At 48.2% G+C, this 15,191-nt stretch overlaps 1 protein-coding gene across 2 annotated transcripts in view; it reads right to left on the bottom strand.

Moving 5' to 3' along the window:
- prkg2l (protein kinase cGMP-dependent 2, like) overlaps nucleotides 1–15,191 on the bottom strand; it is a 77,662-nt gene that overhangs the window by 27,019 nt on the left and 35,452 nt on the right. Inside the window, exons 10-11 of one of the 2 annotated variants that reach the window (XM_085970731.1) lie at nucleotides 12,522–12,672; nucleotides 6,602–6,738 (exon numbers count right to left, since the gene is read on the bottom strand). In XM_085970731.1, coding sequence (XP_085826857.1) covers nucleotides 6,602–6,738; nucleotides 12,522–12,672 — 288 coding nt within the window. Of the gene's footprint in view, nucleotides 1–6,601; nucleotides 6,739–10,180; nucleotides 10,256–12,521; nucleotides 12,673–15,191 lie in introns of both variants that reach the window. The other variant, XM_085970732.1, reaches the window with a different exon arrangement.

The raw sequence follows: 15,191 nt of genomic DNA, 5'->3' as shown, positions 1-15,191 counted from the left end.
CGCATGTTACGTTCGGATCGAAAGTTCACTTCTCATCAATCAATGTCGAGTATAAATATGAAGAGCTGGAGACGCAGGACAACACATTGTCAGGAGAGTTCTGGAAGGAAGTAACTGCACCGGTTGAATCCCAGTGTTGCTTCCTCTTGGCATGTGCTCAGAATAAGGAGGTTATAGCCAGAAACTTACTTGGCAAAAGAGTGGATAGGGCTGGATGATGAGAAGAGGAGATTCTTATTATGAAGGAGGAATAGGCTGGAAAAGAGTACTGAGCTCTGGGGAACCTGTGAGTTAATGGAAATTAGATGATTTCCAAACCCGTGACCTCCACTACCTAGAAGGACAAGGGCAGCAGGTGCCTGGGAACACCACCACCTCCAAGTCACACACCATCCTGACTTGGAAGTATATCGGCCGATCCTTCATCGTCACTGGGTCAAAATCCTGGAACTCCCTCCCTAACAGCACTGTGGGAGCACCTTCACCACACGGGACTGAAGAAGGCCCACCACCTTCTTAGAGCATCTAGAGGTGGGCTGTAGAATGCCGGCCTTGTCAGCAACGCCACATCCCGAGAATGAATTTTTAAAAAGGTAGCCATGAACATAGATATGGCGGGGGGGCCATAACATGCGTGAATAGTGCCAGACCCTGTCACAAGCTTCAGAGATATACAAGGCAATGATGGATGATTCATTGTAAGGCAGAGGATCCAAGCTGCATAATAAAGGCAGCAAGAACACTATTGGAACAACCATCTCAAAAACGATACTGAAAGGCCAGAACTTTGAAGGTGATGGACACTTTGAGTAAATAGCAGTCCCGTTATAAAGACAATAGGAAGGTTGTTAGATGGCTATGATGGATCATTTTCCTTCGCAGGGGATGACAAAAAAGAAAGACTTGCCTTTATACAGCGCCTTTTACAACCTCAGGACGTCCCAAAGTGCTTTACAGCCAATGAAGTACTTTTTGAAGTGTAGTCACTGTTGTAATGTAGGAAACGTTGCAGAAACATTGTGCACAGCAAGCTCCCACAAACAGCAATGTTTTAATGACCAGATCATCTGTTTTAGTGATGTTGGTTGAGGGATAAATATTGGCCATGACACCAGGGAGAACTCCCCTGCTCTTCTTCGAAATAGTGCCGTGGGATCTTTTACGTCCACCTGAGAGAGCAGACGGGGCCTCGATTTAATGTATCATCCGAAAGGTGGCACCTCCAACAGTGCAGCACTCCCTCAGCACTGGACTGGAGACAAGATTGAAGACTGAAGATTAGCCTGTATGAAGTGAATTCAAAGCAGATAACCTGAGGGTGCTGGAAGAGATGCCAACAAGACCAAAGGTCCGACTGAAGCCTAGGGATCAGAAATTCCAACTCACCAGGTGGGAATAACCTTGATTGCGGTTATAATGGTCAAATGCAATGGAGCAAACAAGAGAGATTCTTTGCCACATTCATAACTGAAGGAGAAACGTCAGCCAAAAAGGGTCAGCTTTTGCTTTACCAAACCAACTGGGTAAACTTGTCTAGTTTTATTTGTAAGAACAGCACTTTTATCCCTGAATGCATCTGCTTTGTTTTCTGTTTTACCAATCGAACAGTTCTGCCTCCTGAGATTAATTATTTTTTGAGCCAGATTCAGCTTCAGCTTCGGTGAGAGTTGAAGTGATTTATATAAACCAGACACAGCGAGTCTGCTTCTGATTCACATTGTCCCTCAGCAGTGGCTGGGTAAAGATACATGATGTAGAAAGGGGGAAGACAATTTAGTAACAAGATACAGAAAGACAGATAGGTTTAGGAAATATCAGGGTTAAAAATATATGACAGACTGCTTAATAAATATAATCACTACAACAGTCTTAGAGTGTTCCCCCCGAAGAATAGGTCGTGACTTTATCTTCTGCCTATGTGGGATAATGAAGAGGTTTATTCTGGCTCCTTTTGCCTTCTCTCTCAATCCCCACAGACAAGTTAAACTCGTCGGCTCTGACTGACAAAATACACAGTGGTCAGGTTTTCCCCGTTTAGCGCACTTTCATCTGGTACAAAGGTCACTCCCATTACAGTCACAGGAGGAGTGCTCTATGAAGACAACCCAACATTTTTGTCCTTGTCCTCAATTTTCTTCCCGTTCTCCCCCTCTTCTTCTGTCTTATGCCCCAGATGTTTCCACAGATGCTGACAGCCCTCAAAATGGCCATCCTCCATTGTGTGAGCTTTGGCAGCAAGTATCAACACGGTATTGGACTATAGAGAGCAACAGAACAGAGCCTGAACTTGTCCTCATCCGACAGCTGCACGTGTATCTTCCAGTAGAGTCACCCGAGAGCGGAATCAAACCAGAAACGGGGTTTGTTCTCTCTGACCTTCTAGCTGAGCTGGATTGAAATCACGCCATCCAATAATAGTAACAAACCTGTTAATGTGTTCAAAGGAAACTTCTTTGTCCAATATTTGAGCAAAACCTATCGATTTTTAGCATTTTCATTAAAATAGTGGGTGAATGAACTTGATATGGTGACGTTAAATGTGTTTGTTACTAATATTGTACAGCTTAATTTCTCACTGTCAAATTATGCTTGATAACACTCCTGTGAAGCACCTTGGGACATTTTACTACATTAAAGGTGCTTTATAAATGCAAGTTGTTGTTGTAAGGTTCAATGCTCTTCTCCTGAAATGGAAGGTCTTCAGGAAGAAGATGGTTTTGGAAAGGAAAAGAGAGAGAGAAAAAAATGAGAGATAAAGATTGCCACGACCTGAGCAAGAAGCTGACTCCAAGAACCTGAATCAGCACAAGGTGATACCCCAGGTGATCTCGGCCTTTCAAATAATTCGATTCATGTGATTAACAGTGGAAGCTGGCCAGTGCGCCCCTGAACTTTGCCAAGGATGTAATGCAATCTTGGAAGTCGGATTCTCCTATCATATAATGTAATCCCGCTAGTGCTGTGACATTGTAATACTGGATCATTGAATTTATTACATTGGTTTTGATGATTTAGATTCTATTTACTTGTGCCAAGGATCATGAGCCCTTTGAGCTGTGTTATAATCACACAGATCGAATTTTACAATGCTGATGACTGTAAAGTTGCAGATGGACTTGTAAAACATTGAGTCCTGTATCAATTCCTATCCTCATCCAAATGTGTTGAGTTAATAAAACTTTGAATAACTGCACTAGTTTCATGTTAACCACGAGCTGTGACAGTCCCTGCAAGCTGGTGTATGCAGGGTGATTCCAGAGCAGCTCTGTACAGTTCCTTAGATATGAACTGTGTCATGATCCATTCTTCCTATATTGGGTTAGTACAAGCTAAATACTTGAAAAAGACCAAACACAACAAGAGCATCAGCAAAATGCACTGTAAAGAAATGGGAACTACAATTAGATGGTGTTAGCCGTGGCTCAGTGGGCAGCACTCTCACTTCTGAGTCAGAAGGTTGTGGGTTCAAGTCCCACTCCAGAGACTTCAGCACATAATCCAGGCTGATACTCCAGTGCAGTACTGAGGGAGCGCTGCACTGTCGGAGGGGGAGTACTGAGGGAGTGTCGGAGGGGCAGTACTGAGGGAGCGCTGCACTGTCGGAGGGGGAGTACTGAGGGAGTGTCGGAGGGGCAGTACTGAGGGAACGCTGCACTGTCGGAGGGGGAGTACTGAGGGAGTGCCGCACTGTCGGAGGGGCAGTACTGAGGGAACGCTGCACTGTCGGAGGGGAGTACTGAGGGAGCACTGCACTGTCGGAGGGGCAGTACTGAGGGAGCGCCGCACTGTCGGAGGGGCAGTACTGAGGGAGCGCTGCACTGTCGGAGGGGGAGTACTGAGGGAGCGCTGCACTGTCGGAGGGACAGTACTGAGGGAATGCTGCACTGTCAGTGGGGCAGTACTGAGGGAGCGCTGCACTGTCGGAGGGACAGTACTGAGGGAATGCTGCACTGTCAGAGGGTCAGTACTGAGGGAGCGCTGCACTGTCGAAGGGGCAGTACTGAGGGAGCACTGCACTGTTGGAGGAGCAGAACTGAGGGAGCGCCGCACTGTCGGAGGTGGCATCTTTCAGATGAGACGTTAAACCGAGGCCCCGCCTGCCCTCTCAGGTGGACATAAAAGATCCCATGGCACTATTTCGTAGAAGAGCAGGGGAGTTCTCTCCGGTGTCCAGGTCAATATTTATCCCTCAACGTTCACCTAAAAACAGATGATGTGGTCATGATCACATTGCTGTTTGTGGGACCTTGCTATGCACAAATTGGCTGCTGCGTTTCCTACATAACTACAGTAAAAAGAAAGTATTTCATTGGCTGTAAAGCGCTTTGAGACATCCTGAGGTCATGAAATGCGCTGTAGAAAGGCAAGGCTCTCTCTCTTCTTTGATCTGATTAAAACACCGCAGAAAAGCACAACATCCAGTACAATCGTGGATTGGTAATACGTAGCTTAAAATAAATCAACATGAACTGATGTTTGTCTTTCCATAATAATAGGTATTTATGCCACGCTTTGTAGCATAATCTTTTATTTTTAAATTATTCTAAAATATTCTATGATAAAAGACTCCTGTGTTCTCTTAGACAGGGAGCTGGAACAGAAGGTTTTATCATCTTTGTTACACAGCCCATTGAAAATCAATTCATTTATGCTGAGTCAGTTGGACACACAATTCATTTTAATCATAAATGTTTGGATTTTTTTTGGTGACATCTGAAAATGACATGTGCTCCATATTCCATTTAAGCAACAACAGTCTGCTGGCACAAAGCAGCAGGTGGTTGGGTGTGTAAGTGTCAGAATGAGAATACCGCCTTCTCAAGGAGCCTGTGACCATTTTAATCGCTAGAAATGATGGCCCATTAATCAGGGAGAGATGGATTTAATGTTGAGGGGATGCCGAAATCAAAAGTGTGTGTTGGAAGAGGAGGTGTAGGAGAAAACCAGCTACTTTTGAAAAGCATTGTATTTAGGCTGGAAACAATCAAATGCAACGAAACAGAACTTATGACAATTTGTCTGCCAAATCCCCTCCTGCAATTTCCCTGACCCAGCAGATTACAGAGCCAAGTCAAACAGCTCGGGATTACTCACTAATGGGCAGGATTAAATTGGCCTGAAGCATCTACGCAAAATTGATTATCAGAAAATGTGTTCATGCTGTGTGATTGATTCTCACACCTCTGATTGGCGAAGTGACAAAATAGTAATCGAGTCACTCAGTGCAGACAAAATCTGGATAAGGCTAGGTCTTGTTCACTAATGTAACCTGGCCACAGCTGGAAGACTGTATGCAAATTGAAATAGACTTACACACACCCCTACACACTTACGCACTACACACACACTCCTACACACACACTCACACACACCCTTACACACGCTCACACACACCCCTACACACGCTCACACACACACTCCTACACACACACTCACACACACCCCTACACACACCCCTACACACTCACACACACACACTCCTACACACACACTCACACACACCCCTACACACTCACACACACACACTCCTACACACACACTCACACACACTCCTACACACTCACACACACACACTCCTACACACGCACACACACACACTCCTACACACACACTTACACACCCCTACACACACCCCTACACACTTACACACCCCTACACACACACTCCTACACACACACTCACACACACCCCTACACACACTCACACACACACACACTCCTACACACACACACACACACACAGACACCCCTACACACACTCACACACACTCCCACACACACACACACACACACAGACACCCCTACACACACACTCCTACATACACACTCCTACACACACACTCCTACACACACACACACTCCTACACACACTCCTACACACACACTCCTACACACACTCCTACACACACTCCTACACACACACTCCTACACACACACTCACACACACCCCTACACACACTCCTACACACACTCCTACACACACTCACACACACTCCTACACACACTCCTACACACACACTCCTACACACACACTCACACACACCCCTACACACACCCCTACACACACACTCACACACACACTCCTACACACACACTCCTACACACACACTTACACACCCTAACATGCACACACATGCACTTACCCCTACACACACACTCCTACACACACACTCCTACACACACTCCTACACACACACTCCTACACACACTCCTACACACTCACACACACACTCCTACACACACACTCCTACACACTCCTAAACACTCACACACACACTCCTACACACACACTCCTACACACACTCCTACACACTCACACACACTCCTACACACACACTCCTACACACACACTCCTACACACACTCCTACACACACACTTACACACCCCTACATGCACACACATGCACTTACCCCTACACACACACTCTGACACACACACACACTCACTCACACACCGACACACACACGCCAATATACACATACACATGCCTACACACACTCACTTAAATCGGTAAATCGTCTGCCTTGAGAATAATTGGAATGATCGGGCAGCTGCTTCTTAATCATCTCTTCCCCTCTCCTGAGAAGGAAGCTTCTCTTACCTCACAATGAACTGGGATTTGGTCTGAAGCAGGATGTTCTTCTCTGAGTAGACATGTTCTTGTTGCCGAGTCTCCACAATGTGTTTCTTTTTGATGCATTTCAGGGCAAAGGTGATGTCCTCATCCTTCAGTTTCACCTGGAGTACCAAAGCATTTTTCAACACATTTTAAAAGCTGTTGCTGTAAGTGACATGAAGCGATGGCTGATGGTCTTATGTCCAATTGTTCAAAAACTGCACGACACACTTCAAAATATCCCACAAAAATAACCAGACTATGGGGCAAACTCCAGATGGAACAGCTTACATTTTAAATCAACAGGCAACTGAACACAAAGCAATGAATTTGAAAGTAAAGCAATGTGTCACATGGAGGATCAGTTACTGAGAAACTAACGTAGTGAATAAGGAACATTTTTTAATGTTCATGTAATGGCTTAACTCAGAAACAAAACCATGGTTGATTGTGTTAAAACATTGCCGTCACCTTTGGGTATGGATTTTAAACCAAAATGACACAGAGTGGTGAATAGTTTCCTTCCCCTTACAGTTAATAATGATCCTAGGAATGGTCAAACAAGTCCAAACACAAAACTCTCTTCAAACTAAGACAGGTGTGTAGCAACGGATGTAAGTGTGTAGCGCCTTTTAAAGCTGAGAACAGGGTGGGTGACTAATGTACAAGAATAAAGCACAATCCCCCATAGTTTTGCCTTGATTATAAACTTCTGTTAATAGTGAATCTCTCCCATCAGGCTGATTAACGGTGCTCTCACAAACCCATGTCAATCCTCATCGAATATCTCAAAACTGACTGAACTGGCACCAGGATCTGGTTGTGTAGCGTGTTGCCATTAACGACATCATGGTACGACTATGTGAGGGTGCTGGTTAGTTCCCTCAGTAACCCCTAGATGGCACCTTCACTTGTTTTTTCCCTTTGCTAATTGTTACTAGTTTCTCCTGTGTTTATTACTTAACTGCCTTTTATCAGGTTTATTGGTTTCACCTGTTTTTGCTTGTATTTAAGTTCTGTGGTTTCTTCCCTCTGTGCTCAGTCTTGACAAGCCGTTTGCCTAGTGGTAGCTTGTCTTGAGTTTGTAACTGTTTACCTGTGTGATTCTAGTAAAGGAGTTTTATTTAAGACTGCATACCTGCTTCTCGCCTCGTCTGTCTGCACTTGGGTCCAGAACCAGCCTTGCCCTGACAGCAAGACTGAGCCAGTATGGACCCAGCAGTGATGGAGGAATTTCGTTCTATTCTCTCCCATCAAGGTGCTTTCCTCGGCCGCCTTGAGCAACTTCTCCAAAGCATTTCGGACAAGGTAAATACGTGGACTCAGACCATTCAACACCCAGCCGCTGTGGCTTCTGCTCAGGATGTTCCTCCTCAGTCAGTTCCTTTGGGTACTACCCCACGGTCGCCGACCTCCAGACTCACCGAGAGCCTCGCCTACCCACGCCAGAGCGCTATGACGGTCATCCGGGCAAGTGTCGCGGCTTCTTGACCCAGTGCTTCCTAGTTTTTGAACTCCAACCCTCCATGTTCCTATCACCCCGTTCTAAGGTAGCGTTCATCATATCACTACTCTCGGGAAAAGCTCTCGCCTGGGCTACCGCTATCTGGGAGCAGCAATCTTTCGTCTGCTCGGACATTCTCCTTTTCGCCGAAGAGATGAGCAAAGTCTTTGACCATCCTGTGAGTGGATGGGAGGCAGCTAAGAGACTTTTGAATCTGCGCCAGGGCAACTGCAGTGTAGCCGACTTCGCCATTGAGTTCCGCACATTCGCTGCAGAAAGCCGCTGGAACACCGAGGCCCTTCTCTCCACGTTTCTTCATGGCCTTTCCAAATCTATCAAAGATGAACTGGTGTCCAGAGAGGTTCCGGAGGACCTTGACACGCTCATCTCCCTTGCCATCAGAGTGGGTAACCGCCTCCGGGAGCATGGTAGAGAGAGGAGATTCACTACTTCCACAGAGGTGAGATCTTCCGGTGTTTTGAATCTGACCAAGAGTTTCCAAGTACCCCCGAGTCCACCTGTTAGCACCGAAGAGGAACCTATGCAACTCGGCAGAACTCGGCTCTCCCAGTTTGAGAGACAGAGGAGATTGAGAGAGGGGCGTTGTCTTTACTGTGGCCTGTCTGGCCATCTCAGAGCCACATGCCCTGAGCTTCAGGAAAAAGCCAGGAGGATTGGGAAAATACTGACAATCAAATCCCTTCTCCTACCCCTTCTGTCTTCCAAACCCTGCTTCCCGCTCGTCTCTCTTGGGAGGGACAACAGTACAACCTCCAGGCGTTTGTTGACTCTGGGGCCGCTGGCTGTTTTATCGATGCCACCCTTGTGCGCAGCCTGAAAATTCCTTTCTCCCACCTTGACAAGCCTTTACAAGTCACCGCCCTCGACGGCAGGCCCCTTGGTTCTGGACATATTCATCATATCACTGGAGTATTACATGTCCAAGTAGGGGAGAGACATCAAGAGTTGCTGCAGTTTCACCTTATCGATTCACCTGAGCTCCCTCTCATTCATGGACATCCATTGCTCTCTCTTCACAACCCTCACATTGACTGGACTACCGGGACTGTGCTGGAGTGGGGTCCTTCATGTCTAGCCAACTGTCTTAAGGTCTTCCCTAGTCTGCCCCGTCCTTCCTCTCCTGAGCCAGCTGATCAGTTGGACCTTGCTCATGTGCCCCCTGAATATTCGGACCTCCATGCTGTGTTTAGTAAGAGGCGGTCCACTACACTCCCCCCACACCGGTCCTACGACTGTGCCATTGATCTCCTGCCTGGCACTAGCCCCCCTCGGGGTCGGCTCTACTCTCTCTCTGGCCCTGAGAATGTTTCCATGGAAGAATACATCAAGGAAGCCCTCGCTACAGGTTTCATTCGCCCTTCCACCTCCCCAGCGGGTGCTGGCTTCTTTTTTGTAAAGAAGAAGGATGGTGGTCTCAGGCCTTGCATAGACTATCGGGGGCTTAACAAAATTACCATTAAGAACCGCTATCCTCTCCCTTTGATGTCTTCAGCGTTTGAGCAGCTGCAGGGAGCTACCATCTTCTCCAAACTTGACCTCCGCAACGCGTACAACCTGGTCCGCATTAGGGAGGGGGATGAATGGAAGACTGCCTTTATCACCCCTAGCGGTCACTGGGAATACCTCGTCATGCCCTTTGGTCTCACTAACGCTCCTGCTGTCTTCCAAGCTCTGGTCAATGACGTGCTCCGGGACCTGCTGAACCAGTTCGTGCTTGTTTATTTGGATGACATTCTCATCTTCTCAAAGTCCCCCCAGCAGCATGTCCAATACGTCAGACGGGTGCTGCAGAGGCTCTTGGAGAACCGTCTCTTTGTCAAATCCGAGAAATGTGAATTCCACGTCTCTAAGGTCACCTTCCTGGGCTACGTCATCTCCTGTGGAAGCGTCCAGATGGATCCTAGCAAGGTTCAAGCCGTCTTGAACTGGCCGCGTCCCACGTCGGTTAAGCAGGTTCAGTGGTTCCTGGGATTCGCCAACTTTTCCAGATGCTTCATCCGCAACTTCAGCTCCCTTGCCGCCTCCCTCTCCGCATTGACCAAGGGCTTGTCTTTACGGTTCAGTTGGTCTTCTGAAGCGGAACGGGCCTTCCAGGAGCTCAAACAACGCTTCACCTCTGCTCCCATTCTGGTACACCCTGACCCCACCCTGCCCTTTCTCATAGAGGTGGATGCCTCGGATATTGGAGTCAGGGCTGTCCTGTCCCAGCGCTCCCCTAAGGACCAAAAGCTACATCCCTGTGCCTTCTTTTCCCATCGCCTGAAGCCAGCAGAGAGTAACTACGATGTCGGCAACAGGGAGCTCTTGGCAGTTAAGTTGGCCTTGGAGGAGTGGAGACACTGGTTGGAGGGAGCAGAGCATCCTTTTGTCGTCTGGACTGACCATATAAATCTGACATATATCCAGGACGCCAAGCGCCTCAACCCTCGCAGGCCAGGTGGGCTCTCTTCTTTAACCGGTTCAACTTTCTCCTGTCTTACCGCCCAGGGTCTAAGAACCTCAAACCGGATGCCCTTTCTCGCCAGTTTGACCCCTCGGAAAAGGACCGGACCCCGGAACCTATCATCCCCAGTTCCTGCATCGTTGCTCCTGTCGCATGGGAGATTGAGACTGTGGTGCGAGGGGCCCAACATCAGGAGGCTGACCCTGGAGGAGGCCCTCCTAATAGCCTTTATGTCCCCAGTCAGGTGCGCGCCCAGGTCCTTCAATGGGGGCACTCTTCTCGATTGACTGGTCATCCTGGGATCCGTCGGACTCTCGAGTTCCTTAAGAGGAGGTTCTGGTGGCCTTCTATTGAAGCCGACTCCCGGGCCTTTGTCTCCGCTTGTCCCGTCTGTGCCCAGAACAAGACATCCCAACAACCTCCGCTTGGTCTCCTGCATCCTTGCCCATCCCCAGCCGTCCCTGGTCTCATATCGCCCTGGATTTCATCACCGGACTACCTCCATCTGAGGGTTTCACTACCATCCTAGTTGTGGTCGATCGCTTTTCCAAGGCTGCTCACTTCGTCCCTCTTGTCAAGCTTCCCTCTGCCAGAGAGACTGCCCAGCTGGTTGTCCAGCATGTCTTCCGCCTCCATGGCTTGCCCCTGGATGTCATCTCTGACCGTGGTCCCCAGTTCTCATCCAGGTTCTGGAAGGCTTTTTGTTCCCTCCTGGGCGCTTCCGTCAGTCTCTCCTATGGGTTCCACCCACAGTCTAACGGCCAGACTGAGAGAACCAACCAAGATCTGGAGAGGGTGCTAAGAAGCTTTGTGTCCTCCAATCCTTCCACCTGGAGCAAGTATCTGGTCTGGGCGGAGTACGCGCACAATACCCTTCAGAGCTCCTCCACTGGCCTCTCGCCTTTCGACTGTCAATATGGCTTCCAACCGCCACTCTTCCCTGAACAGGAGAGGGAGGTAGGCGTCCCGGCTGCCCAGGAGTTCGTCCAACGCTGCCGCCGTACCTGGAGGAGGGTCCGATCCGCCTTGCAGCTCGCTTCTTCTCGGCAGAAAGTGCAGGCTGACCGACACCGCCGCCCAGCTCCTCGGTTCCGGACCGGACAGAAGGTCTGGCTGTCTACCCGGAAACTTCCGCTCCATGTGGAGTCCCGCAAGTTGGCTCCCCGGTTCATCGGACCTTTTAGGATTTTGGAAAAAGTAAACCCTGTGGCCTACCGGCTCCTCCTTCCTCGGTCGATGAAGATACATCCCACGTTCCACGTCTCTCACCTCAGGCCGGTACTTACCAGTCCCTCGGTTCCTGCTTCCAGACCTGCCCCCCCCGCCCCGCATGATTGACGGTCAGCAAGCCTACACTGTCCGTCGCCTCCTTGATAGTCACCGGGTTAGGAGGAGCATTCAATACCTGGTCAACTGGGAGGGTTATGGTCCTGAAGAGCGTTCCTGGGTTCCGGCCTGGGACATTTTGGATCCTGAACTCATCAGGGATTTTCACCGTCGCCACCCTGATCGTCCAGGAGGAACGTCAGGAGCCGTTCCTAGGGGAGGGGGTCCTGTGAGGGTGCCGGTTAGTTCCCTCAGTAACCCCTAGATGGCACCTTCACTTGTTTTTTTCCCTTTGCTAATTGTTACTAGTTTCTCCTGTGTTTATTACTTAACTGCCTTTTATCAGGTTTACTGGTTTCACCTGTTTTTGCTTGTATTTAAGTTCTGTGGTTTCTTCCCTCTGTGCTCAGTCTTGACAAGCCATTTGCCTAGTGGTAGCTTGTCTTGAGCTCCTATGTTTGTAACTGTTTACCTGTGTGATTCTAGTAAAGGAGTTTTATTTAAGACTGCATACCTGCTTCTCGCCTCGTCTGTCTGCACTTGGGTCCAGAACCAGCCTCGCCCTGACAGACCCTACCATCCTGCATCACCTTCCTCCCCATCACACTTACCAGCTCCACGCGCCCAAAACCGCCCATGCCCAGGGTGGCAATCATGTCCAAGTGCTCGAAAGGGCAAGAGTTTGAAAATCTGGCAACCTTGTCCCTCAGCCGCATGATCTCGCTGCACTCGGATGAAGCCTGGATGGCGAACGCGAGTGGCCTTGGGGTATAAAAAGGATTCCATTTACATTTGGCGATAGTGAAGCGAGGGAAAGAAAAACAACAGAGCTTGTGGTCTCTGTAGCACAAAGCAATCAAAGGCAATCATTACATCAAATATTCGACAGCATCTGCAACGACCTGTCTGTATAAACCCACAACCAGCAGAAGTTTTAAAGGGGTTATTATGTCAGCAGGTCAGAAAATTAACATCTTCTTCCCAATTCTCGTTGTATTATGAATTTCTATTTTATCAGTTTACCTGGAGTTAACAATCAGGAATCAATGAGCACTTTCATTGTACAATTTGTTTACATCGATCCATTATTGCATTTACAAGGAATTAAATGACCACTACGCCATAACTACTTGTAGTAAAATAAAAAGTATCTATTTTACAGTATTTGGATTTAATGTTCAGTGTGTTATTTAAATTAAGCTACAGCTTTTAATGTCTTTGTGTGAGTATTTTGCTCGTCAAGGTGAGTCGTTTTAGCCCAAATCATCCTTGGTCATATCCTGTTCTACAGGGTTTGGCTTTCTCCTGGGTTTATTAACAATAAAAGGCCTGTATTGCTCTCCATTTATGTTCTGATCCAGTTGGTAGGGTTTAAGAGAGTGAAACAAAAGCCAGCGCTATCTTCCCGCCTTCTCTCTCTCTTGGAGCGAGTCCCTCATCTTTGCTTAACACCCACCCAAAGATACCTGCCGATGGTCAGGAACTCAGGATCTGGAGGGTCCGAGGTGTCCCCCCCACATTAGTGCTAAAGGTCTACTTTCTAAACTCGACCGCTACACACGGATTCGGTTTTCTTTCATTCTTGCTGGTGATTAAAGTATCCAAAGGTGGAGATTCCCGGGATACGCAAGGTGCAGTGTCATTTCCGAATGGGGTCTCAACCTGACCCTGGAGGGAAGTGACGTGAGATCCGTTGGAAGAGGCAGTCTCACACCGCTAAGGTATGACAGCACATGCAGTATAACTCCAGTCTGAAACATCAAAAATCCAGTGTCTGGGAGCAGTGCTCTGTGCAAGCCTCGAAGTTACCCTGAAAACAAAGTCAGTGATCTGTGTTCAGAACCTACAACACGCAAAGTACAAGGGTGACTGGAGGGCAATTAGAATATTGTAAAGAGAGCGAGAGCGGAAGAGAAGTACAGTTACTGATTTGTAGCACAATTACCATTCATTATTAAATACTCTGATTGAAAAACACTCTTGGGCTACCAGGACACAGAATGGATGAGGAAAGGTCGAGTGCCCTCTGTACTTTGTGAGATCTTTGGTGATATTAAATGGCTGTTAATTATACAAGTAACAGCTGGGGCAGATGAACTCTCTCAGTGTAAATACAGCATTGACGAGCAAGTCAGTGACTGTCACAGCTTGACTTTCCATGATACATTGGCTGGGAGTTTCAGCACGTGATTTCTCCCCCGGAGCAGTCACTCAGACGTGGAAAATCCCAGCACAGTTCTCAGAGAGTCAAGCTCAGCAACCGCAGATTCCTTCAGGATTCATTACAAAAAGCAATCATCGGAACTTAGCTCAGGTCATTCGCAAATGATTATCCAGAAAGAGTGTAAATGTCTCATTAACATTTTCTGTTACGTTAAACATTAATTATTCATACAGGTACATACATGTATTCATAATTAAAAATAATTTAACAAAACAAAAAATGGCTTGCCTCACATGTCCGAAATCTTTATGAGTTTCTTTAAAACAAAAAGACAACCCAGTGGAGAAATTTGTGTAAACTTAAAAAAAAAAACCTCCTTCCTCTGTGGTTGCAAACACATCATTTGCAATTATATAGCTCTCCTTGTATATCAGCGGAGAGTGTTTGCATTGGGGGAGGGCGGAAGGGAAGGTATGGTCAAGGCTTTTGAAGAGATGCTTGGGTAGCTTGATGAAGTATATTTGGGGCAGAATTCTAAGGGGACAAGGCAAGGACACCAGGAGAACGCACCTGTTCTTCAAATTAATGCCATGGGACCTTTTACATTCACCCGAGAGAGCAGACGGGGCCTCGGTTTAATGTCTCAGTCAAAAGACGGCACCTCAGACAGTGCGGCGCTCCCTCAGTACTGCCCCTCTGACAGTGCGGCGCTCCCTCAGTACTGCCCCTCCGACAATGCAGCGCTCCCTCAGTACTGCCCCTCTGACAGTGTGGCGCTCCCTCAGTACTGCCCCTCAGACAGTGCAGCGCACCCTCAGTACTGCCCCTCCAACAGTGCAGCGCTCCCTCAGTACTGCCCCTCCGACAGTGTGGCGCTCCCTCAGTACTGCCCCTCCGACAGTGCAGCACTCCCTCAGTACTGCCCCTCCGACAGTGCGGCACTCCCTCAGTACTGCCCCTCCGACAGTGCGGTGCTCCCTCAATACTGCCCATCCGACAGGGCAGCACTCCCTCAGTACTGCCCCTCCGACAGTGCAGCACTTCCTCAGTACTGACCCTCCGACAGTGCGGCGCTCCCTCAGTACTGCCCCTCCGACAGTGCAGCGCTCCCTCAGTG

Source organism: Somniosus microcephalus, chromosome 29 (assembly GCF_052327205.1).
Source record: "Somniosus microcephalus isolate GS21.2 chromosome 29, FLI_Smic_1.0, whole genome shotgun sequence".
NCBI lineage: Eukaryota > Metazoa > Chordata > Chondrichthyes > Squaliformes > Somniosidae > Somniosus > Somniosus microcephalus.
The sequence above is the reverse complement of the archived record's forward strand: the minus strand, read 5'-3'. Positions and strand labels throughout refer to the sequence as shown.